At 41.5% G+C, this 21,347-nt stretch overlaps 2 protein-coding genes across 7 annotated transcripts in view; one reads left to right on the top strand and one right to left on the bottom strand.

Moving 5' to 3' along the window:
• Positions 1-16,499, top strand: part of Saxo2 (stabilizer of axonemal microtubules 2) — a 39,077-nt gene extending 22,578 nt beyond the window's left edge. The window contains exons 2-3 of one of the 2 annotated variants that reach the window (XR_013042916.1): positions 5,533-5,694; positions 12,008-16,499. The gene's annotated coding sequence lies outside the window, so the exon portion shown is untranslated. Of the gene's footprint in view, positions 1-690; positions 1,192-5,532; positions 5,695-12,007 lie in introns of those variants that run through there. The other variant, XR_013042918.1, reaches the window with a different exon arrangement.
• Adamtsl3 (ADAMTS like 3) overlaps positions 5,693-21,347 on the bottom strand; it is a 287,753-nt gene continuing 272,098 nt past the window's right edge. For 3 of the 5 annotated variants that reach the window (XR_013042909.1, XM_076546297.1, XM_076546308.1), the window contains 5 exons: positions 18,796-18,979; positions 17,289-17,493; positions 13,789-13,886; positions 7,695-7,906; positions 5,693-7,180 (listed from right to left, as the gene is read on the bottom strand). Coding sequence is in view for 3 of the 5 variants with exons in the window: in XM_076546297.1 (XP_076402412.1) it covers positions 7,074-7,180; positions 7,695-7,906; positions 13,789-13,886; positions 17,289-17,493; positions 18,796-18,979 (806 nt within the window). In the remaining 2 variants the exon portion in view is untranslated. Of the gene's footprint in view, positions 7,181-7,677; positions 7,907-13,788; positions 13,887-17,288; positions 17,494-18,795; positions 18,980-21,347 lie in introns of those variants that run through there. The other 2 variants (XM_076546303.1, XR_013042911.1) reach the window with 2 other exon arrangements.

Below are 21,347 nucleotides of genomic sequence, written 5' to 3'. Positions count from 1 at the left end.
TGGAGGCCATTTGGAGGAGTCATGTAAATCTACTGTAGAAGTTCCTTAAATATATACATATATAAAAGAAACATAAATAGAATCACTAAATAATGTGGGAGACAAAACCCCAACTAGACATCTTTTGCTACCAAGTGAAACCTTCGGTGTCAGGAATGGGTTACATCTAGTTGAGTCATTGGCCAAAAGGGCCCAAGTATCTGAAACTATTTCCTTACCCACAAACTGATTGTAAAGCCTTTTTTCTGCAGATAACACTTACATATCTCATTGAACACAGAGACATCAAGATGTTCCCTACCTAGATCCTTTATCCCTACTGACTAGTGTTGATGGTACTAGAATGTGTGCTGCATGCTACCAGAGAAGAAAGGTAACCATCAACCCAGTTATAAATCCTGCACTCTACAACAGTAACCTGCCTGTGAGATATGCTGGGGCCATGGTGACACAAATGTAGGGGTAACCAACCACATTCTTATTGGATTTAAGGCCCACTCCACAAGATGAAACCCACGCCTGCTTGAGTAGCTAAGAACCTGAGACTAGATAGGTCATGGCCCTAGGAGAAAACCAAATACTATTCTTCTGCTAAAGGAAATTGCAATAAAATGACTCCTAATTGGACAATGTGAGAACTTTGGGCACACTCAGTCCTAAATGGATGTCTACATCAAACCCTCCCCTCAGGGCTCAGGGAGCTATGCTGAAGAGGAGGAGGAAGATTGTAAGAGGCAGAAGGGATGGATGACTCCAAACAGTGTCCTCCAGACACAACCAGAAAGATGCACATATGAACTCAGAGACTGTGGCAGCATGCTCAGAGCATGTACAAGTCTAAACCAGATGGAGTTCCAGTGCTGAGAGGGAGAAGTGGACAGGAGCTCCAATCCCTAATCAAAAGATATCTCCAGTTGGCATCTATTTGCAAAGGAAAGGTTAGTTTTTCCAAATGGAATATCACTGTGTATATTAATCACAATTAAGGGTAAATCCCATGACCAACAATAGATGGTCATCACAAAATGAACCCAATGTTATTTTTCCAGACTTTTTGTAACAAATTGCTTTGTTTTGGCATTTTTGTATTGTTGGACTTTTGCTTATATGTTATGTTTTCCAATTTTGTGTTTTTATAGGTTTTGTTTTTGTGTGTATGTCTATGTGTGTATCTTTCTATCTGTGTTTCTTGTGTGTATGCATGTATGCATGCATGTGTGTGTGTGTGTTATTATTCTGGTTTTTCTTTGCCTGTTTCTTTTCTAAAGAGAGAGAGAGAAGGGGTGCAGAGATCCATGGGTCAGGAGATGGGGAGGATCTGAGAAGAGTTAAGGTAAGGGAAACCATGATCAGAATATATTTTTTTCAATAAAGTATATTAAAAATAAATAAATACTTTTATGAATAATTCTCTTCTCAAATATAGTTAAAATAACCCTGTAGAGATTAAATACTTCCAGAAAGAGGACGAAAACTGTGGTGAAATATTATGTACCCTAATAAACTTGCCTGAAGATCAAAAAACAGAGCCAGCCACTAGATTAGACATAGAGGTCAGTCAGTGGTGGCACACACCTTTAATCCCAGCACTTAAGATCTCATGTCTTTGCTTGGGAAGCACACATGCCTTTAATCCCAGGAAGTAATATGGCAGAGCAGAGATAGGCATATAAGGCATTTATTTCTCTTTAGGCTAAGGACTTCGTAGAGGTAAGAACTAATGGCTGGCTGCGCTGCTTCTCTGCTCTTTCAGCTTTTACCCTGATATCTGGCTCTGGGTTTTTATTATTAAAAGAACATCTAAAATTCAAACAACAGAAAACTCTGAAGGTCCATAAAGCAATGAGAGCAGTGGGAAACCCAGCATACCCTTTTTGATAGTACCCTGGAAACTATAATTTTGCAACATCTCAAATAATCAATAAAGAAGAAAACTGTGTGGGAGGTGTGGGAGGCTGATTTAATATTTAAAATCCTGTTAATCTATAACAGAACTCATGCATGAAATTCTCAAAATAAATTAAAAATTATAAGATGTCACTTCAGCTATTCATATATAAAAAGCTATTAATGTCAAATAGTTTAATTACATTGTTATTAAAATAGATGAATTAATTTGAGCTTAATATGTCATAAGCAACCACTATGCTGCTAAGTAAGATTCCAGAAATTGGGAACTGTACAGAAGGCTCTGTAGTTAAGATCAATTCTTTTTTTTCCCCCCAGAAGACCCAAGTTTGGTTCCCAAGATCCATGTTTGGTGACCTACAATAGCCTATAACTCTAGCTCGAGGGAGATTTGACACCTTTGGCCTCCAAGGGCACTCACAAGGACACACACACACACACACACACACACACACACACACACACACACAAAATTAAAAACAATAAAAAACATTCTGGAATTTAATTTGCTTATACTGTCATATTAATATTTTTTAAAGTAAGAGATAACTCTCTAGTTACATGATTCCTGTGAGAATATAATAGTCCCCTATTTTTGTCAATTTACTTAATACATAAAAATATGATTTGTCAGGCGGTGGTGGCGCACGCCTTTAATCCCAGCACTCGGGAGGCAGAGCCAGGTGGATGTCTGCGAGTTCGAGGCCAGCCTGGGCTACCAAGTGAGTTCCAGGAAAGGCACAAAGCTACACAGAGAAACCCTGTCTCAAAAAACAAACATACATACATACATATATATATATATATACATACATATATATATATATGATTTAAATAAAACAGTTTTTCTCCCCTTTGGCAAAAAAAAATCTACACATAGACAATCAAATGAGCAGACCAATATATTCTAAGAAAGCATGTATCAAAATTCAACACTTATTATGATAAGACTCTCAGTAATGAGCAATAGAGGAAAAGTCCTTCAACTGCATAGAATATACACAAGAATCTTTTAGCTAATATCATGCCTAATGATGAAAACTTGAAGCATTCCCACTAGCTAAGGAACAAGGCAAGAATTCCCCTCCACACTCATTTCTACAGACTAGAAGTCCAGGCTGGTGGAGTGAGGCAAGAAAGCAGCTAGTAGACAGGATTGGAAGGAATCAAACTGTGTTCACTCATGACACACTAATTTATGTAAAACAGTTCCCCAGACCAAAAAACAGTTTCTAGAAAAAAATAAGTAATTATAATGTTGCCCATACAGTTAGCATACAAAAGTCAATTACTAGGCTATGATTGTAGCTTTGTGGTAGAGCACTTGCCTGGCTTTGAGTTCAATCCTCAGTATTTCTGGGGAGAAAAGTTTATTTCCTGCATGCCAACAAGAAGCAGCTACAATTGAAAATGAAAAACAACGCTATTTACATTAGAATCATTCAAAATTAAGTGATGTAAACTGAACAAAATGTGTTCAAGTTCTATGTGAGAAAAATCTACAAATCTCTGATAAAAGAACATTTAAATAGAGATGTTCTCCATTAATTAATAGGCAGACTTAATATTATCAAGATGACAATTCTCAACTTGATCTGTGGTTTCATTATAATCCCCATTAAAATCTTAGGAAGTTGCTTTATGGATTGTAGGAAAAATGAAGTCCTTGTGCTCACAGACAAGCACTAGGGAAACCAGGAATGTGAAACACTAGGGTTGTCTCTGGGAAAGGATGTTAGTAGCCAGGCCACACCTGGCTCCCCCAAACTCTTAATGTTTATTTTAGTCAATCTATAGCGCTCTCCTTCCCAGTCCCTTATCTTGATCATTGTTTATCCTGAGCCCGCTTTCTCAGTCAATCTATAGAGCCCATGTGCTTTACAAATGGGAGCAGATGTGGTTTATAGTCTGGTGACCTTTGCACTATCTATATGACTGAAACCCTACCAGATCCTTTCCCCAGACCTCTAAGAAGTCACATGCGGTCAATTTATGGAAGAGATCACATGTACTTTACAAAGAGTTTCAACATAATTATGTCTTAAGCTTTGTTGTACATATGGGATTGAATTAATTATCACCAGAAACTTTTTTCTGAGTTGTTTTGTTTTAAATATACCTGTAAAAACTACCCAGTGTCAGACTCCCAAAGTTTGAACCAACACTGTTTACTAAGTTATGTCGAACTGACCTTCTTCTTGCCTTACATGGACCAGATCAACACTGATGGCCATGGTGTTTGCAGAAAACGCCCACAAGGGATACTGAAAAAATTATTTGAACATTATTATGGAGAGGCTAAAGGCCCTTACTGGTCAAAACAACATTGAGTGAGAACCAAAAAGTTGGTGGATGCTAACCAACCTCAAGACTTAGCAAAATGACAACATTCAATACTGCAGTGGTGAAAGAACAGACAACAGATGCATGGAACAGAATACAGGACGTAGACCTAGACTCACAGACTACAACAAGTAGTCTTTGACAGATGATCAGAACTAGTGCAGTGGAGCAGGTAATCATTCGACAACCACAGACCGAATGCCTGGTCATACACACGCAAGAAATGAAACTAGACATACACCGAACAGGCATTGTTCACAAAATTAAAGTGGGAAAGGGATGAAGAGTTTAAAAAAAGAGGGATTTTTAAAGGATGGTAAGATGCACGCATGTTATCCTACATTTGCCAAGACCCACAAAATGTACAGCATCAAGAACAAACCCTAATAAAAGCTACAGACTTTCAGTTATGCTATGTCCATACAGATTCATGAGTTACAGCAAATACAGAAATGGGGAGGGGATATTGCTAGTGGGGGAGATTTATTTATGTATTGAGACAAGGCATGTATTGGAAATCTGTACTTTCTCAAATAAACCGTGAGCCTGCAACAAGTCTTTCAAATATATAAATAAAGGGCGTTAGTGTGCCCTGCTATCTATGGACGTAGCGGGTACTCCTGTCCCTGCCCACCATCTGTCCTGGGGTTCTATTTACTTTGCTATTGCCATTTTTAAAAGGATGATTCACAAGACACAAAGATTGGGATGTGAAGTCACAGTGAATTTCTATGATCTTTCAGTTTTGTCATTCATACAAAGGACAATCTGGGATGTCAACTCACTAAGGGAACTACTGGACTAACAAGGGGACAGGCAAGGAGACAGTTCCAAAGTCTAGCAAAAGCACAACACAGAGAAGCCACCTAAGGATGCCACTGGATAATCAAAGTGAATTTATTTCTGAATTAAGGATCATCAAAGGGAAATATTATCTCTCATGTTATAAAAACAGTAGTAAAATACAGTACACAGGAATGCCATTTGAATGTTAAGAAGATGAAAGTACAATAGCAACTGAAAGTTGGTTCATTTTAACCTTAAATACAAAGGTAAAGCAGTTTAAAAAGAAATTTTGTTAATATGAAAATATATGTCCCATGTCTTTATTACATACTGTACAAAATAAAATATTGCACCTTTGAGTCATATAATAAATATATACAGAGAGTATTTTACAAATGATCTTTCTTTTAATTTAATAAGCTCAACTATCAGCTGCGACTGATGACTAAGCACTCAAGGGCTGGTGTGCTCTTTCCTCTGCCCTGTCCGCTCCAGACCACCAAACCCTCCACCTACAGTAGTGTTCATCCCAGTGTCGGTGAGGCTGACGTTGGAACGGAAGAGAGACCTGTGCTCAGAAGATGACAGAGAGGCTCGGCAAGCTCCTCTACAGACAGATCCAAAGCCACAATGCGCTGTTCACATGTCGATCAGGAGGTAGGTCTAACACAACCTGCCTCGGGAAAGGTTGCGTTACATGCCAGGAGGCTGTGGGCAGTACGTGTGCAAGCAGTCGGGACACTGAGTGAAGAAGCAGGACCATTTATTTGGGGTTGTGTAGCGTCTAAAGCCATAACTGGTCAAATATCAGGGAAAGGTCTCCATAGCCAAATTGGTTGTAGGAGTTAAACTGAATGCTAGCCTGAACCTTCTTTAGCAGCAAAGCTCACTCCGCTGTCATGAAGAGCAGCGTGGGCCCGAGACCAACCCCTTCCGAAACGGGCTCTAACCTTAAAGTCAGCTCTGGTCTTAGCCCTGGTGTAACTTCCCTCTCACCTAACTGAATCCTAGTGCTAGTCCAAGATTAATTCAACCCTTTTTCCCAAAGCACAACTCAAATCCCAGCTCTAGCTCCTAACCCCCAAATTGTTTTTTTTCGAGCCTAATCTTAATTGACTTTGGATTTCCCGACAAAATCACCTCAAATTAAAACAATCATTTACTATAAACAATTCATTTAACTATTGTATTTCTTATTTAGATTACTTTCTAATAAACTTTCCAAAATAGAAATCATCAGGAATATTATTGTATGTATAAATTACATCTAATAAGGCTTTGATCTCTATGTGCAAGAGAATAGTGCTTAGAAAAAGTTCCATTCACAGCTCTGAAAAGAAAGCTTTGAATATACTTCAAAATCAGTAGAAAGGTTAGCTTTTCCTCTCCTGTGATTTCCAAGATGCCTCATTTGGTCACAGATCGATTTCTATAGTTATGAAAATGGCAGCCATGCCTACTGTGTTTTCTTCCATGGATGCTCTAAGAGGGAAGACGAGATGCCGTTCGCAGCGATCCTTGGCCCAGCCGGTGTCATAAGCTGTTAAGGGAGATGGCCTCTTCTTCACATAATAAACTTAAGGATCTATAAAAATGCCATTAGTGGCATCATCTGAACAGCTACTGGCCAGAGCCTTTAAATGGTCAATACCAAAAAAAAAAAAAAATACGTTGAAACTCTGCAACTTGAGAGAAACCCTCAGCTGCAGAGTCTTCAGTATGGACCACTTTTGACTGGTCTACAAATCGCAGCAGGTGATGCTGTGCTCAGGATGAAGTCACACAAGCAAGGGCATGGCTGCTGATGCAGTTTTGCTAATCCTAGAATCCACTGTTTGTAGGAACTGGAATTAAAAAGCAACCACTGGCAAAGCTACCTTTACAAACTTGTAGCAGGCTCTGTTCCTGCACCAACCTCTGCTTGACCATAGAATCTAGAAACTTGGAGACGTGTGTGGTTTCGAACCAGAGACATGGGGGAAAAAGCCTCTCTTTTTCTTTTCTCACCACAGCAGCATCACAACCCTGCCAACGCTTCATCCTTCTAGGCACGACTGGCAGCACCTTTGTTTGTAGAGGGCCAGAGAGCACAAGTTAAGGTGCTTTACGAACGTACAGTAGTGCGTTGTATCAGTGCAGTTTCCTGCAAAAACAAAGAAAAGAAAAGAATCCATAGCACGTGGTTCAGGAGAGAGTGAGTAAGAACTAGGTATATCTGGGCAACTGCTTTGCACTACGTCAGAGTCACAGTGAGCTCACTTCTCCACTTGGCTTCTTGTGGTACCCTGAGATCCTTACAGATCCTCCGACCCAGGCCACTTCTTTCAGGGCTGAGGGTAGGGGTTACTTTTTGTGGGACCATAGACACTTTGGAAAACTTATGAAAGCCTCATACTTGCCCCATAGAAAAGTAACACGCAATTATATTCACCGTCTAATTTTAGGACATTTGCTCACCTATCCAAGCCCATTGGCTCAGGCTGAGCAGAGGAGACTGCTAAGGAAAATGTGTGTGGAGTGGCTGCCACTGCCTCATGAGTCAGAGCTGCCGCCTGTGTCCCCACTCCTCCTATGTGACAGGGGTGAGGTGGGCACACTAGTGTCTGGGTTTTGACAAGGCTTCTGGGGCGCTGGTGGTACCTGAGAGGGGTACGTACTATCACAGGAAGGCCCAAGACAGTGCCTCCAGGACGCTGGTTTCATCTGCACACAGTGTCTGTCAGGCACGGGTTTGCAGCTCCCCGTGTGGATGCAGTCGACCTTGCGAGACTGGAAGCCCCTGCCGCAGACTGCTGTGCAGGGCTTCCAGGGACCCACACGCCAACACGCCTCACAGGGCCCCGAGGTGCAGTTCCTCCTAAAGGCAGGTCTGAAATGGAAAAAAAAAAAAAGAAATATAAAATGGAAGAAGACGCCACTTTTTGCTGGCATCAATCAAGCCCCTTTTCCTACTATGAATTCCATGTGCCAAAGGCTTCCTCAAAAAACTGATTTGCACTGTCCATAGCTGGATAAGCAGAGTACTGGGACAGTCTGACCATAATAAAGATAAGTAGATACTTGAGACTATTGACTGTTCCCCAGATGTTGGGAATGACCCTCTAGTCCACCTACATCATCACTAGATATGCTAGGAAGGCTCTGGAAATTGGCAAAGATATTTGATGAAAGGGAGAGAGGAAGACTTACTTTAGAAAAAGTAATAGCATTGAGTTAACACTTAATGTATTAAGCACATGGAAATGAAGAAGAAGTAGAAATGGGTGAAAAGCACCCTCAGTACTGAAATGAAGTTGAAATGTGTATGAAGAGAGCCAACCAATGGCTGAGATGCCACAGTATGAGGCAAGAAGAGAGCACTGTCCTGTGAGAAGCCAGTGGTGAGCGCTCACACTCAGGTGTATGTGAGGAAAATGAACAGGGTGTGAAATCACCTCAAAGGAATCCTCATCACCAGGAAAGGCGGTGATGCTCCACTGATGGCGAGCACAAGGTCTCTGCACCTTAGAGTGTTCTATCTAAAACCAAGACCTGAGCTGAGCACAGGGCTGTGAGTCTTGCTCCTTGAGAGTCTGAAGTAAGAAGACTCAAAGGTCAAGTTTTGCCTCATCTACAGAAAGTCCAAAGTTTAAAAAAAAAAAAAAAGCCTGGGGATATAGTTAGTGGTAGATCACTTGCTTAGCAGGCAAAAGGCCCTAGATTCAATTCCCAACACTGCTACACACACACACACACACACACACACACACACACACACACACACACACACACAAGAGAGAGAGAGAGAGAGAGAGAGAGAGAGAGAGAGAGAGGAAGAGAGAGAGAGAGGAAGAGAGAGAGAGAGAGAGAGAGAGAGAGAGAGAGAGAGAGAGAGAGAGAGAGAGAGAGAGAGATCCCCTGCTCCTATACCATACAACTTAGAGTGACACCATTACCCAATGCCTGAGGCTTAGCATCTCCCCTGAAACATGATCTGACAAGGAAGGCATGGCCAACAAGCTGCATGTTCCCAGGGACTTCCAACATCAAATCAATGTATACCTAAGAACGGACTGTAATCTGGAGGAAATCAGTTTATGCAAGGAAGAGAGTTACTACAAAAATGACATGAGAAGCCACTTCAGATGGCTTGCTACCAAGCCTTCTGATGCTGTTGATAAGTCTCCAAACACTCAGCCGTGACAACAATGTATCAGCTTGCAATCTGTCTGCCCCTGGGTGTGTGCTCACATTCACATTTAGGCCACGTGTAGATTTGTCACCAGTGGTTACAAAGATGAATTTATTTGGAAAGTGGGATCTAAAATAGAAAAGAAACTCAATGCTTTCTGATGTTTGGAAAGATACCTCCGAGAACAGCCTCTCAGCAGATGTACTTTGAGGGATTTGTCCTTGTTCCCTTGGACATATCACTATGGAAGGTACATTTGCAAGGTAGGAGGCAGTCTCTACCCCCAAAGATGACTGCGAGAAGGTCCTAACGAGGTGGTTCAGTAGCTGTCCTTCTCTCGGAAATCTGGAGGATGTGGAACAAGACATGAAGCTGGGGATAACAGTGTCTGCCACATAGACCAGAGATGTTGAAGGCTGTTTAGGAAAAGCCAATAATGAACCAAATACCAAAAGCTGAGGAAACGAGAGAAGAAAAACAAAGCGATGATTTCCCACTCTCCAGTCACAGTCCTTCCTGATCTGCCAGAAGCCCCCCAGGACTCTCTTGTCATTACTGTACCTAAATTACAGCTTATACAGCATCTCTTCTAAGGAATGTGGAAATATTCCTGGAAGTATAAGAACACGGAGAAATTTGGGAAAGCCTGACTTGTGAAGGAAAAAGTGTTACACAAAGTGGGAAGCAATGCTTAGGTTCGCCAGTAGGCGGAGACACCATCAAAGGGTTTAACTAGAAACAATACTGTCCCAACTAATTGGTTATAAGATTTAGGGAAGAGGGGCCAGGGAGGATTGTCCTGTTAATTTCTTTTGTTTTCCCCAGTGGGTATAAATCCTACAGCCCAAAAGTTGAGTCACTCTGACCAACAGAGCAGACTGAACACTCCCTGGCTTTCTCCCACTCCAGAGGACAGCTTCCTACAAATACAAAAGAATAGATTCAAGAGGTTAGTAAATGGATGTTCACAAGTGTTGGCAATCTTGTCTTATTAATAAGGCTTTGCCCTCTTTGCAGAAATTTCCAAGTTGGCTTCTGTTTCTGGCCTGAAGAAACTTAAGTAATTCAACTGTTTCCTCTTGATTGAAGGCAAACCTTTCCCAAATGCAAAAGAGGCGAACCCCGGGGAGCTGTTAACCAACATGGAGGCCAAACCCCAGGACCTCTTGGAGGCTGAAAAACGAAGACCAAAGTTGGTTTAGCTGAGAGCATCTATCTTCAGAGCAGGGACAGAATGACTTGGAATGGGGAGACCCAAGTCAGATGGAGGTTGGGTAGACATCAACAATATAAACAGTTTGGCCTCAAGTGTTAACGAATGTATGATGGCAGCAGGAATCAGGAGGTGACTCTTCTACTAGCTTGTCTCAATTTCTCATTCTATTCCTGCTTCAAATAATCCTCGTACTACCAGCCAGATGGAGCCATCAATTCTAAGGGCTGTCAGTGGGGCCCAAGCCTGGCTAATTGTCAAGAACAGACATAAGTGGACAGCTTTACAAAGATGTAGTCTGCCAGAAAATCTCTGAAAAGGAGTCCCCAGGTTGAGATGACTCCTGGACAAGGTTGGAAATCATCACTCTGAGAACCTGGCTATGTCCTCAGCATTTCCTTAGGACCCATAGGTCCTCATGTTTCTTCTAGACAAGTCTGGACTACTTCCACTCCTACAGTCCCCAGGCTTTCTACAATGCCATTCACCAGAGCCTGCACATCCTGAGCCTTCCTGGGGTTACAGAAGGCACCAGAAGACAGCCCGCCAACCGACTGACTCTTGCCCCCAGCCCCCAGTGGGATATCTATAAAACACCATCTCCCGTCTACTGAGCCCCTGTTGTGGCCTCTGTGGGGTGTCTCTGCTCAGCCCACTGCTCCTCCCTAAGCACTTTGAAGGAGCAGCTAAGGCCACCTTCTGCACCTTCTGATACACACCTCCCCTAAACACACAGACAGCAAGCATACCAATCCAGCACACATCTGTGGGGGAAAACAAGGTTATAAAACTGCAGAGAAACTCCTCTCGGCAGCTCTCTCTAAGAACCAACCTAGTCTCCATCCACAAACTACCAGACATATGAGGCAAAAAAGTAACAGCCCTGAAGAACACCAAGTTATGGCACAGGCCAGCAAGTCAGGCAGAGAAAAGCTGTACAAAGCAAACGGAAGGCATTTGGCACCTTCACATAGGAACAGCTCTGGGCGATTTTCTTTTACTATTCTAATCAAAGCTCCTCCTTTGTTTCTCTTCCATATGTAAAATCCCATTTGATCAGATTTAGAATCACCTGATAGGCTATTCCATGCTCCTTTTTCCTTCTCTTTCATTCTCTGCCTCTTGTTTTTGCTGCTTTTGATTGAACCTGTAAGGTCTATCCAAGGACTGTAAGGATGATATAGCAAGATCAGATATATACAATGTATATTCCATATATATGAAAGAAAGAGAGGAAGGGGAGTGGAGTGATATATATATATATATATATATATATATATATATATATATATACATCAAGAGATAGAGAAAGAGAGAAGAGAAGAGAAGAGAAGAGAAGAGAAGAGAAGAGAAGGGAAGGGAAGGGAAGGGAAGGGAAGGGAAGGGAAGGGAAGGGAAGGGAAGGGAAGGGAAGGGAAGGGAAGGGAAGGGAAGGGAAGGGAAGAGAAGGGAAGAGGAGAATTCAGTGAAGAAGGAAAAAGTAGCTATAAGTATATAGCCCCACACTAAACATTTTGGTTAGCCTTCTTCTGAAGAGCAAGTAAAACCTGAATTAGTAGTAGTTGACTAGGTTTGCATTTGTACAGACGCCTTGATCTGTAGCACGAAGACTATTCTGGACAAAAGAAGGATGGAGAAAGGGAGATCAACAGGATGGCTGTGGTGCTGGACCAGGTAAGAGATGATGGTGCTTTGGTCAGGGGTCATGATGGGCAAAAGGAAAAAAAAAGAAAGGTAGACTCAAGAAAAGGTACACAAGGAACCAATATAAAATACTACAGAAAAGAACTTTCATATTTATTAAAAATTGAAAGATTAAAAACCTATCTAATGTTAATGAAAATGGAGATAACTCTCATATTGTTTAGATAGTTTGATGGTGATTTGGAAATATCCAAGGGAGCATGCTTATGAATTCAATTTGATTTCTAAATATGTACCCCATAAAAATGTAACTGAGCATAAAGACACATACATTCTAAGATGTTTATTGCAGCATCTATTTGTAAGGGCAAAAACCTGAAACAATATACCCATGGGTATAATGGAATATGAAATATCAGACTTAAATAAAGCCAATGTGTGCTGAGATAGAACATGTTTATAATATATTCTTAAATATAAAATCAAATTTCAGAAAAATATGTAAAGTATGTTAAAATAGAAGGCTCCATCCATATATGCTTTTGTGTTGTAAATATGTCTTTATGACTGCAAAGGGAAACATCTGGGATGGTGCACATCTGTGTGTGGTCTCTATCTTCTCAGTCAAGTAGGAAACTAAGTTGTCTGTTGAGAATGAGGGCAGCTGCTACAAACATTTTCCATTTGAGGAGAATGATTCTGGCTTGAAATCACCTTGTGGGAATAGGAAATACTGCTGACTCCGCATTGCCAAATGGTACTGAAGACTCAGAAGAGGAGCCAAGCCAACAGTCAAGGTCATTCCACTTTCTTCAGCAGGACTCAGGATGTGGAGCAGTAAGAAAGAATTAGCTATGGGGTGTTCTCTATTGCCAGGACTGCTTAGGTGCTGACACTATGCTCACTAATTGTAACAGTTTAACTTCAAGATGACATGCATGATACTATTCCATTTGCAGATAAATACAGTTAGGTAGTCCAAGGTCACACAATAAAAGAACAATGGAATGAAAATTTCCTGGTGTTGTATAGCCTGCAGGTTCCCTCACACTTGCTGATGGCTGGGAGATTATCTTCTAGGGTAGTAGAGCCAGCAGGTGGAGGCTGGCCATCCAGGTACCCTCATGAGTCAAGTTCTACTCCACCACCTGTCCATGCAGACTTTCATGCAAAAGAAAGACAAACAGCCCTCCTGAAAACTAAACAGTTTATTTTTATTCTCTGCTAAATCATTATGCTAAAGTCCAAATCTGCACAGCTTCTAAATAGGAATAAATCATTCATTGAAAACAGGAAAATTTAAGCTGGAAACCCAAGAGAAATATTAGGCTTGAGCAAATATATATATAACACATGTGCCATGCATGTAACACACACATATATCCATATATATGTGTGTGTATATGCATACACACATATACATATATACGTGCACATATATACACATTTATATGTTTATAAATCTATTTGGGGTGATACCTTTTTCCCTTTAGAGTATTTTCTCTTTCTGCTTAACATCCAAATAACTATGATTATGAATGGTATTTATTGGTCATATTTCAGTATAATGTATACTATCAAGGATGGCATTAAATAAATCACAATTGAATGGGGATTTTCAATTATGAGAAGTGGTAGAAACTAGGAATAATTCCATTTCAAGCAGTGCTGGTCCCTGAAGGTGCCAGGGGAGGTGCGTGCTGCACTGGGCTGGGGTGAGTACCTTCTTCTGTCCTCACAGTCAGAGTGGGAGCCATTGTGCGCACAAGGTGTGTGGCGCTGCTGCATCCTCTTGGCATGGCCCATGCAGCGTCCAGGACACTAGAACAGAAGCACAGTGCAGTGTTTCAAGTACCCTGAATGCTCGGGCACACTGTGTGTACTGAGATCCATACCACAGTGGATCAGGCAAGGACAGGTTGCAGGGGTCAGCTGTCCCTGTGGCAAGTTAGAAGGTAGCTCTGTAGAAAGACCTACCCTCCCCTTATTCTTTATCCCCTGAAACTCAGGCCACCTTGGGAAGAAAGGAAAGGGGTGGGATAAACTCTGAATTGATTAAGCTCACGTATGGAAACAGCTCTATTTAAAGCAATTAGTGAAGCCCAGGGTTTTTTGTTTGGTTTTAGGTGTGTGTGTGTGTGTGTGTGTGTGTGTGTGTGTGTGTGTGTGTGTGTGTGTGTTGTGTGGTGTTTTGCTTTTTATTTGCTCTGAGCAAAGATGGAGGCACCTGTGCTAAGGCAAGTTCAGGTGCAGGAGAAACAACTCAAACTTGATTTGCAGCCCTTGAATTTTTGCACAGCTGTAATGCCCATTACATTTTCCTCATAATCATATTATACATGGAAAAGTCTGTAACATTTTTATTACTGTTATAGTGAGCTCTCCAGTCAGGTCAGAATTTTGTGGTGTATGTTCTAAGTGCAGTCTTTGATTTTGTTTATTTTTCTTACCTTACTTAACCAGTTTCTCTCATACAATCTTTTTATGTTACAGCTATATTTTATTGGGCTTTAATTCACCTGCCGTATAATTATCAACTATTTAAAACACACATTATAATGGCGTTCAGACTTGCCATACCACAGTCAAGTTTGGAACATTATCATCAGCCCTCGCAGAAACCCAATAGCCCTCAGCAGTCCTTCCTCTCCTCACAGGTCTAAGCAGTCCCAAAGCTGCCTGTTGTCTGACAGATTTACCTACTGTAGACACAACAGTGGAGTCCTGTGTCCGTCTTCCTTCATTAGTCCTGAACGCTCAAGGTCTGGCCATGGTGTAGAATGTGCCAGTCCCACATTCCTTTTAATGGCTCCTAAATGTCTTTGATGTTTTTCGTGGTGTCGGGACTTCCTGTAAGCAGGAAGCATGACTTCATGCTTTTCTGTGGGTGCACAGTTGCCCTGCAGCATTTGTTAAAAGGGTGTCATTTCCTGTGGTTATTGCTGAGACCAACTTCAGACAGGCAACAACCCAAGGGCAGAAAGGCTTATTTTGGCTCACAGTTCAGGGGACTCAGTCCTTCAGTCTGGGAAGGCAGGTGTCAAGAGTAAGTGGCAGTGGCAGCAGGAATGGGGTCATCTCTCAGAAGATGGGGAAGCACAGAGGATGCCTGACCTCAGCTGGCTTTTTTCCCTTTTCTTTTTGTATCCCATCTAGTACCCTAGCCCAAAGGATGAAGTTGCAAATCTTCAGGAGAAGCCTCACCCTTTCAGTTAATCTGTGTAAACTTTACCACAGATACACCCCCAAGTACTTGGGGCCTTTGTTAAGCCAAGCAAGTTGGCAAGTGAGATTAACCATCACAGAATAATATTCCTTTCTTCAATGGATGACTTTGTCAATTTTACCAAGATTCAAATGGTTTGGTTTTGCATTCCGTTCTCTTTCAGAGATGTATGTCTTTCCCGTTAGAACAGCACTGTCTTGTAGAAAGTTTTAAAATAAGAAGTTTGGATCCTCCAACTTATTCTATCTCAAAAGATTTGTTTGGATATTGTGGATTATTTTTAGTTGCATGCAGATTTTAGATTAGATTCAGCTTGCCGATTTCTGGTAGAGAATGCTGTGAATCTTTAGATAAATTTGGAGAGTGTGGGTATTAGCAATATCATGCCACTCACAAACACAGGGAATCTTTCTATTTTTGTAGATTACCTTTAATTTCTTTGAAAAACATTTGGTAGTGTTATGCTATTTAGTTTCTTCAAAACCAATCTTCCTGCTTGACTTACTACCCTTGAACTTGAAGTCACTGATCAATTGATCTGGTTCTGTGCAGTAATTATACTCCAGATTCCGTGTCTATTCCTGCCCCAATGGTGCACTGTTGCTCGGAACGAATTTGTATCCTAGTTGGCATAGGATGAGGAAGGGGCTCTCCCTACCTCCCATAGTTTGACTTTCTGAAAGTTCCTTCTCTTTATTTGTTCTCAGAATAAAGTTCAGATTTATATTAAGTTCCAAAGAAAGGTTCTGTCATTTAATTAAAATTATATTTCATATGTGACCTCATTTCTGGGTCTTTGTAGTCCTGATATTCCATTTAGCAAAATAATAGGTCTTCTATTTGTCCAACTTTTAATTTATTCATTTTAATAATATGCTGTCTTTTAACACCCAGGAAACAAGGCCCTTTAAGCACAACAGGACACACACACATATGAACTAACAGAGATTGAGGCAGCATGAACAGGACCTCCAAAGATCTGCAGCAGATGGGTTCTTAAAGCTGAAAGAAGTGGATGCCCGCCCCATCCCTAACCCAGAAGCGATCTTCAATTGACAACCACTTGCAAATGAAAGTTAAGTTTTCTCCAAGGGAGTCTCACTGGGAAAACAAACTACTCTTAAGGGTAGGTTGCATGCCCAGCAACAGATGGCCAACAGAAAATGAACTCAATGGCATCTTTGGAGGTTCTGTGTCTCATAATGTCATGGTATTTATTTAATTTTTTTACAATTTTCTCTAATTAATTAATTAATTAATTAATTAACTTTCTTTCTTTTTGTTCCACGGGTCCTTTGTGTATATATATATATATATATATATATATATATATATATATATATATAAAATGACTTCCAGGTTTGTGTTTTTATGGGATGCCTAAATGTGCAAACAAGTGAATCTCTTCATCTATATCTGTTTCTTGTGCTTTTTTTCTTGGGCTCTTTTCCTTCTGTTTGTTTTGTCCTATTCTGAGGTGTTAGTTTTTGTTTTATCTTATTATATTGTATTTACTATATTATTATCCTCTAGAAGCCTGTTTGTTTTTTAATGAGAGACAGGAAGGGGGTGGATCCAGATGGGTGAGGAGAAACTGTAAAGATTAGAGGGAGGGAAATCCATAGTCAGAATATATTATATGAGGGAAAAAAATCTATTTTCAATAAAAGGAAAATACATGGCCCATTAACAATTTTAAAGTATACACTACAGCATTATTATTTATAAATACTGTTTTGCATAGTTGCTCACTAGAACACATTCATCTTGCACAACTTAAAACTACTGTTCTATTCACTATTATGAACTTGATTAGACACATACATAAGTGGAATCATAGTCTGTTTTCTGTGCCTGGATTACTTCATATGGTCACAAACATATGATATCATTTCAATATTGAATAAATACTTCAAGTTGGGTATTCTAAAACACCTTTAAAGTTCATTAGTAACAAAGAGGTGACTGCAGATAACATTGCCAACACCTAAGCTTACCTGGTTTCCTGGGTCAATGGCCTGTTGAACACAGGGACGGACTGAACACGATTTTCTCCCCAGAGGCCTGTCTTTAGGAGCACATGCCCTTGGGGACACCACCTGGACAGTTCCATTGGCTTTTGTCTGTTTGCATGTCACTTGCCGACTATGAAGTCCTTCACCACAAGACACAGAGCACTCGGACCACACACTCGTAAACCACCTAGAAACAAAAGCTACAGGACCTTAGCAAGGACTGTCCAGAAAAGGCTAATTTGTTTATCTTAACACTATGGTGGTGTCAGGGGAGTCACATGTCTCTCCAGGACAAGGTTGAGGCATAGGTGACTTCCAGTCTTCCTCCTCCCCACCTCTCAGGGAACAGCAGTGTCACTAGGTGGAGAGAACCAATGCAGTGATGAGTGTGCCACCTACAAGGTTTAACAGAATCACTGTACACCAAAGGACTAGGTTCCCTGTGGATTCGTAATTTGAGATGTATGTTTTCTCAAGGGTGACTCTTGGTATGACACGGTCCATTTAGAAATGATAGTAGCTACTCAAAGTTATGGCAGGTAGAATGCCTGTAACATTGACAGTCCATCTAAGGACATCATGCCTCAAAGCAGCTATTGTGTCTGTCTGACACAGTGACTCTGCTTCTCACAGTCTTCTGAGGCATGGGCCACCTGTGACATTTGTATAGGAAATGGAGCTGTAGAACAGTAATATTCTATTGAAAACAATCTGTACCATTTTTTATTAGTGTGTACATGGTGTGTGTGTGTGTGTGTGTGTGTGTGTGTGTGTGTGTGTGTGTGCGCGTGCGCGCGCGTGCATGCGTGCACACTATGGATTTCCACTAAGGCAGAAGAGGGCATAGGATCTACTGGGGCTGCAGTTCCAGGCATTTGTGAGCCCAGAGACATGGGTGCTGGGCACTGGGGTTCTCTGCAAGAGCAACAAGCCTCTTATCGACTGAGCCATCTCTCTAGCCCCTGACTCTCCATCTTTTAATCAGAAAATTAGGGCTGAAAAATCACACCTGCCTCATCGATCTGAACTCAAAAATACAAAAACACCTCTTCAGTTAATTGGTTTTTTATTATTTATTTTTGTGTCATTTGATCAGCCTTCTGCTAGACTATGTGACAATCATTTATTTCACATTAACACTTTCTCTGAGTATAGCAACTGAGCTATTACCCAGTCCAAATCACTGTGCCTCTAAAAAGTAACTTTTTGTATTATTTTATGTGTATAGGTGTTTTCCTAAATGTATGTTTGTTCTCCATGTTTGTGCTTGGTGCTTGCAGAAGCTAGAAGAGGGTGTTAGATTCTCTGGACTTACAGATGGTTGTGAGCTGCCATGTGGGCTCTAGGAATTGAACCTGGGTCCTCTGGAAGAGCAGCCAGTGCTCTTAACCACTGAGCTCCCTTACTCTTAACCTCCCCAGCCCCTATTATATATTTCAAAACCAGCAAAAACTAGTGTACTGTTATGAAAGTAACTAAACATACATACCTTGCTGGGCAGTCCCGGATGTTACAAGACTGAAACCCAGCCAGCGGCTTCCTGTGAGGGCCACAGAGGGCTTCACTCACTTTCTGCCCACTGGCCATCACACACTGGGGCCTCTGAAGGCGGACGCCCAAGGGGCCGCAGGTGGCAGAACAAGGTGTCCAGTTACCAGGTTCCCAAAAAGGCTCTGCAGAAAGGAAAGAAAATGTCACCAACAACCCCAAATAAGAAAAGATGACGCTCTGGAGGCAACAGGGCAAAGACCACCATGAATCGTTCTGTGGTTAAATGCCTACCTGCAGTTTAAGTGATACACATGGAAAAGGCCATTGCACAGCGTGAGGCTTACTTTCTCTTGAGTGACTATTACACTCGCTGACTGGAAATGATGGCCAGAATGGGCTCCTTGGAGCCCAGCCTGGGAGATGGCCATGGCAGGTCAGCTAGGTCTACTGGAAAAACCCAAGAGGAAGGGAGGAGGCACTGTCCAGCCAATGCTTCCCCAGCATTCTCTAAGCAGAGCCAACAGCACAGGGAGGAAGGCCTCCCCAAGGATGCCTTAATGCTGTCCATTTTCCAAAAACAGATCAGGCCGAGCAAGGAAGATGATTTAGAAGGAGGACCAGGGACCAGGGATTAAGGAGTAAGGTGAGATGCATTTGAGTCCCACCCTTACTTTTCCATTAATTCTTAACCCAAACACCACATCAGCCCTAAAACTGCATAAATAATTTGCTCTGGAGACATCTGGAAAGGTAAGTATGAGGTTTCCTTTAGACAAGTAGTAGCCAAGCACCCCCAGTAATCACAGCTTTCGTGTTACCCTTCCCTGCCGACACTCGATAAAAGATGAGGTAGGACACGATGCTGACAGTTTTGTGGATGGCCACAGAAAATGCCAAATTTCCCTGCAATGATCATGAATAATTGATAGCTACCAGCTGTGTCCACATGATCTCTCAGAATGGAATGGTTTATTTAACTTATTGTTTTCCATTCTGAGTTTTGAGTTTTTACCTTAAATTGCACATGGCATCATGTGCAGAGCAGAACCATAAATTATATCTCCAGTTGGACTTTCAGAATCATAGTTTATTTCAAAACAGCTTTTTTCAAGGTGGCCATTTACTGAGACTCTCCAGGGTGAACAAATAGTGGGTTAGACACTTGAAAAATTAATTTTTTATTGACTCTTCCATGTTCTGTTATAAAGCTGCTAATTTTATTTTTATGTGCCTTTCTTTAAAAAAGATTGGGCATTTATTAAAGTATAATTTATATACAAGCAAGTGCTCAGAGCTCAATTTTTATGAGCTTCACAATTGTCTGAACTCTTTTGTCTATGATCCACAGCAAGGTAAAGAAGATTTTAACACCCTTAAAGCTTTCATTTTGCCATTTTTCAATCAGCCCCTTCCCCTCTCAGGTGACCACATTTTTTTTTTTTAAACTATCAGTATATATTGACTTTCCTTCTTACTGGGCTTCTGTATTTAGCTTCCTTTGCTTAGTATACTATGTTTGGGGATTCAGTCATATCACTGGGAGTATCCACAGTGCATCTTCTTTTACTGCTAAATAATGCACCATCTCTGAACACATCATAGTCTTTCATGCTGCTGTCAACAGCTATCATGACAGCTCACAAACTTTTTTATGTGAGCCTGTTTTCACTCTGCTTGAATGAAAACCTGTGAGTAGAATTTCTGGGTTGAGGATGGCTGTATGTTTAGCTACAAAGCGCCCCACAGTTTTCCATTGTGGTCTCTGCTGACTGTCATATGGAAGCTTCGATGGAAATATCCTTTGCTCGAATTTAGTTCGTGTTTTTGTCTTCGGCTATTCTAGTAGGCATGAACTTGCATCTCCTGGTTTTGATCTGCATTTGCCCATTGTCTCCTTTTGTGTAGCGATTTCTTCCAAGATTCAGTGAGACCCAGGAGATTCTAAAGGGACTCAAGTCCCTGAAACCAACCAGATGCGCAAGACTCCTCCTTCCCAAGGCTAAGGAAGCAATAAGGACTGCTGAGGAGACTCACATCAGGCAGGCTGCCTGAAGAGACACTCAGACCTGTTGGGCTGCCTGAAAGTCCCACAGTGAGCTCCAAGGTTCCAGCTGTCACAAGCAGTCGCCATGTTGGTGGGCGGGGCTTTCGGTGTTGTGGCTCCCTTTGAGTCATCCTAACTCTTGCCAAGTAGCCCTCACCCATATGCCTGTAAGCTGCTTCTTCGGTTCACCAAGGTGGACTTGGTTGGTGTCCTTACTTTGGTCTCTTGTCAGTTCCCTATCTGTGCTGAGTGGACATCTGTTCAGGTCTCCCCAGAAACAGTGCCACACAACACACTTGTATGCCACTTTTCATGAAGAGTCTGTCAAGGGCTTTTGTATACTGTTTTGTAGTGGGGGAATGGTGGCCACTGTTAACTTGAAGGAGTTCCTTATGTTTTCCATACAGCTCTTCATCAGAAATATGTTCTGCTACAGACAGGCCAAAATCGCTCAGTTGGGAAATCATTAGAATGGGGAAACAGGCTCTGCCAATATTTTTCCAGTT

Source organism: Peromyscus maniculatus, chromosome 1 (assembly GCF_049852395.1).
Source record: "Peromyscus maniculatus bairdii isolate BWxNUB_F1_BW_parent chromosome 1, HU_Pman_BW_mat_3.1, whole genome shotgun sequence".
Lineage (NCBI taxonomy): Eukaryota > Metazoa > Chordata > Mammalia > Rodentia > Cricetidae > Peromyscus > Peromyscus maniculatus.
Note: the sequence above shows the minus strand (reverse complement) of the source record. Positions and strands in the feature narration are given on the sequence as shown.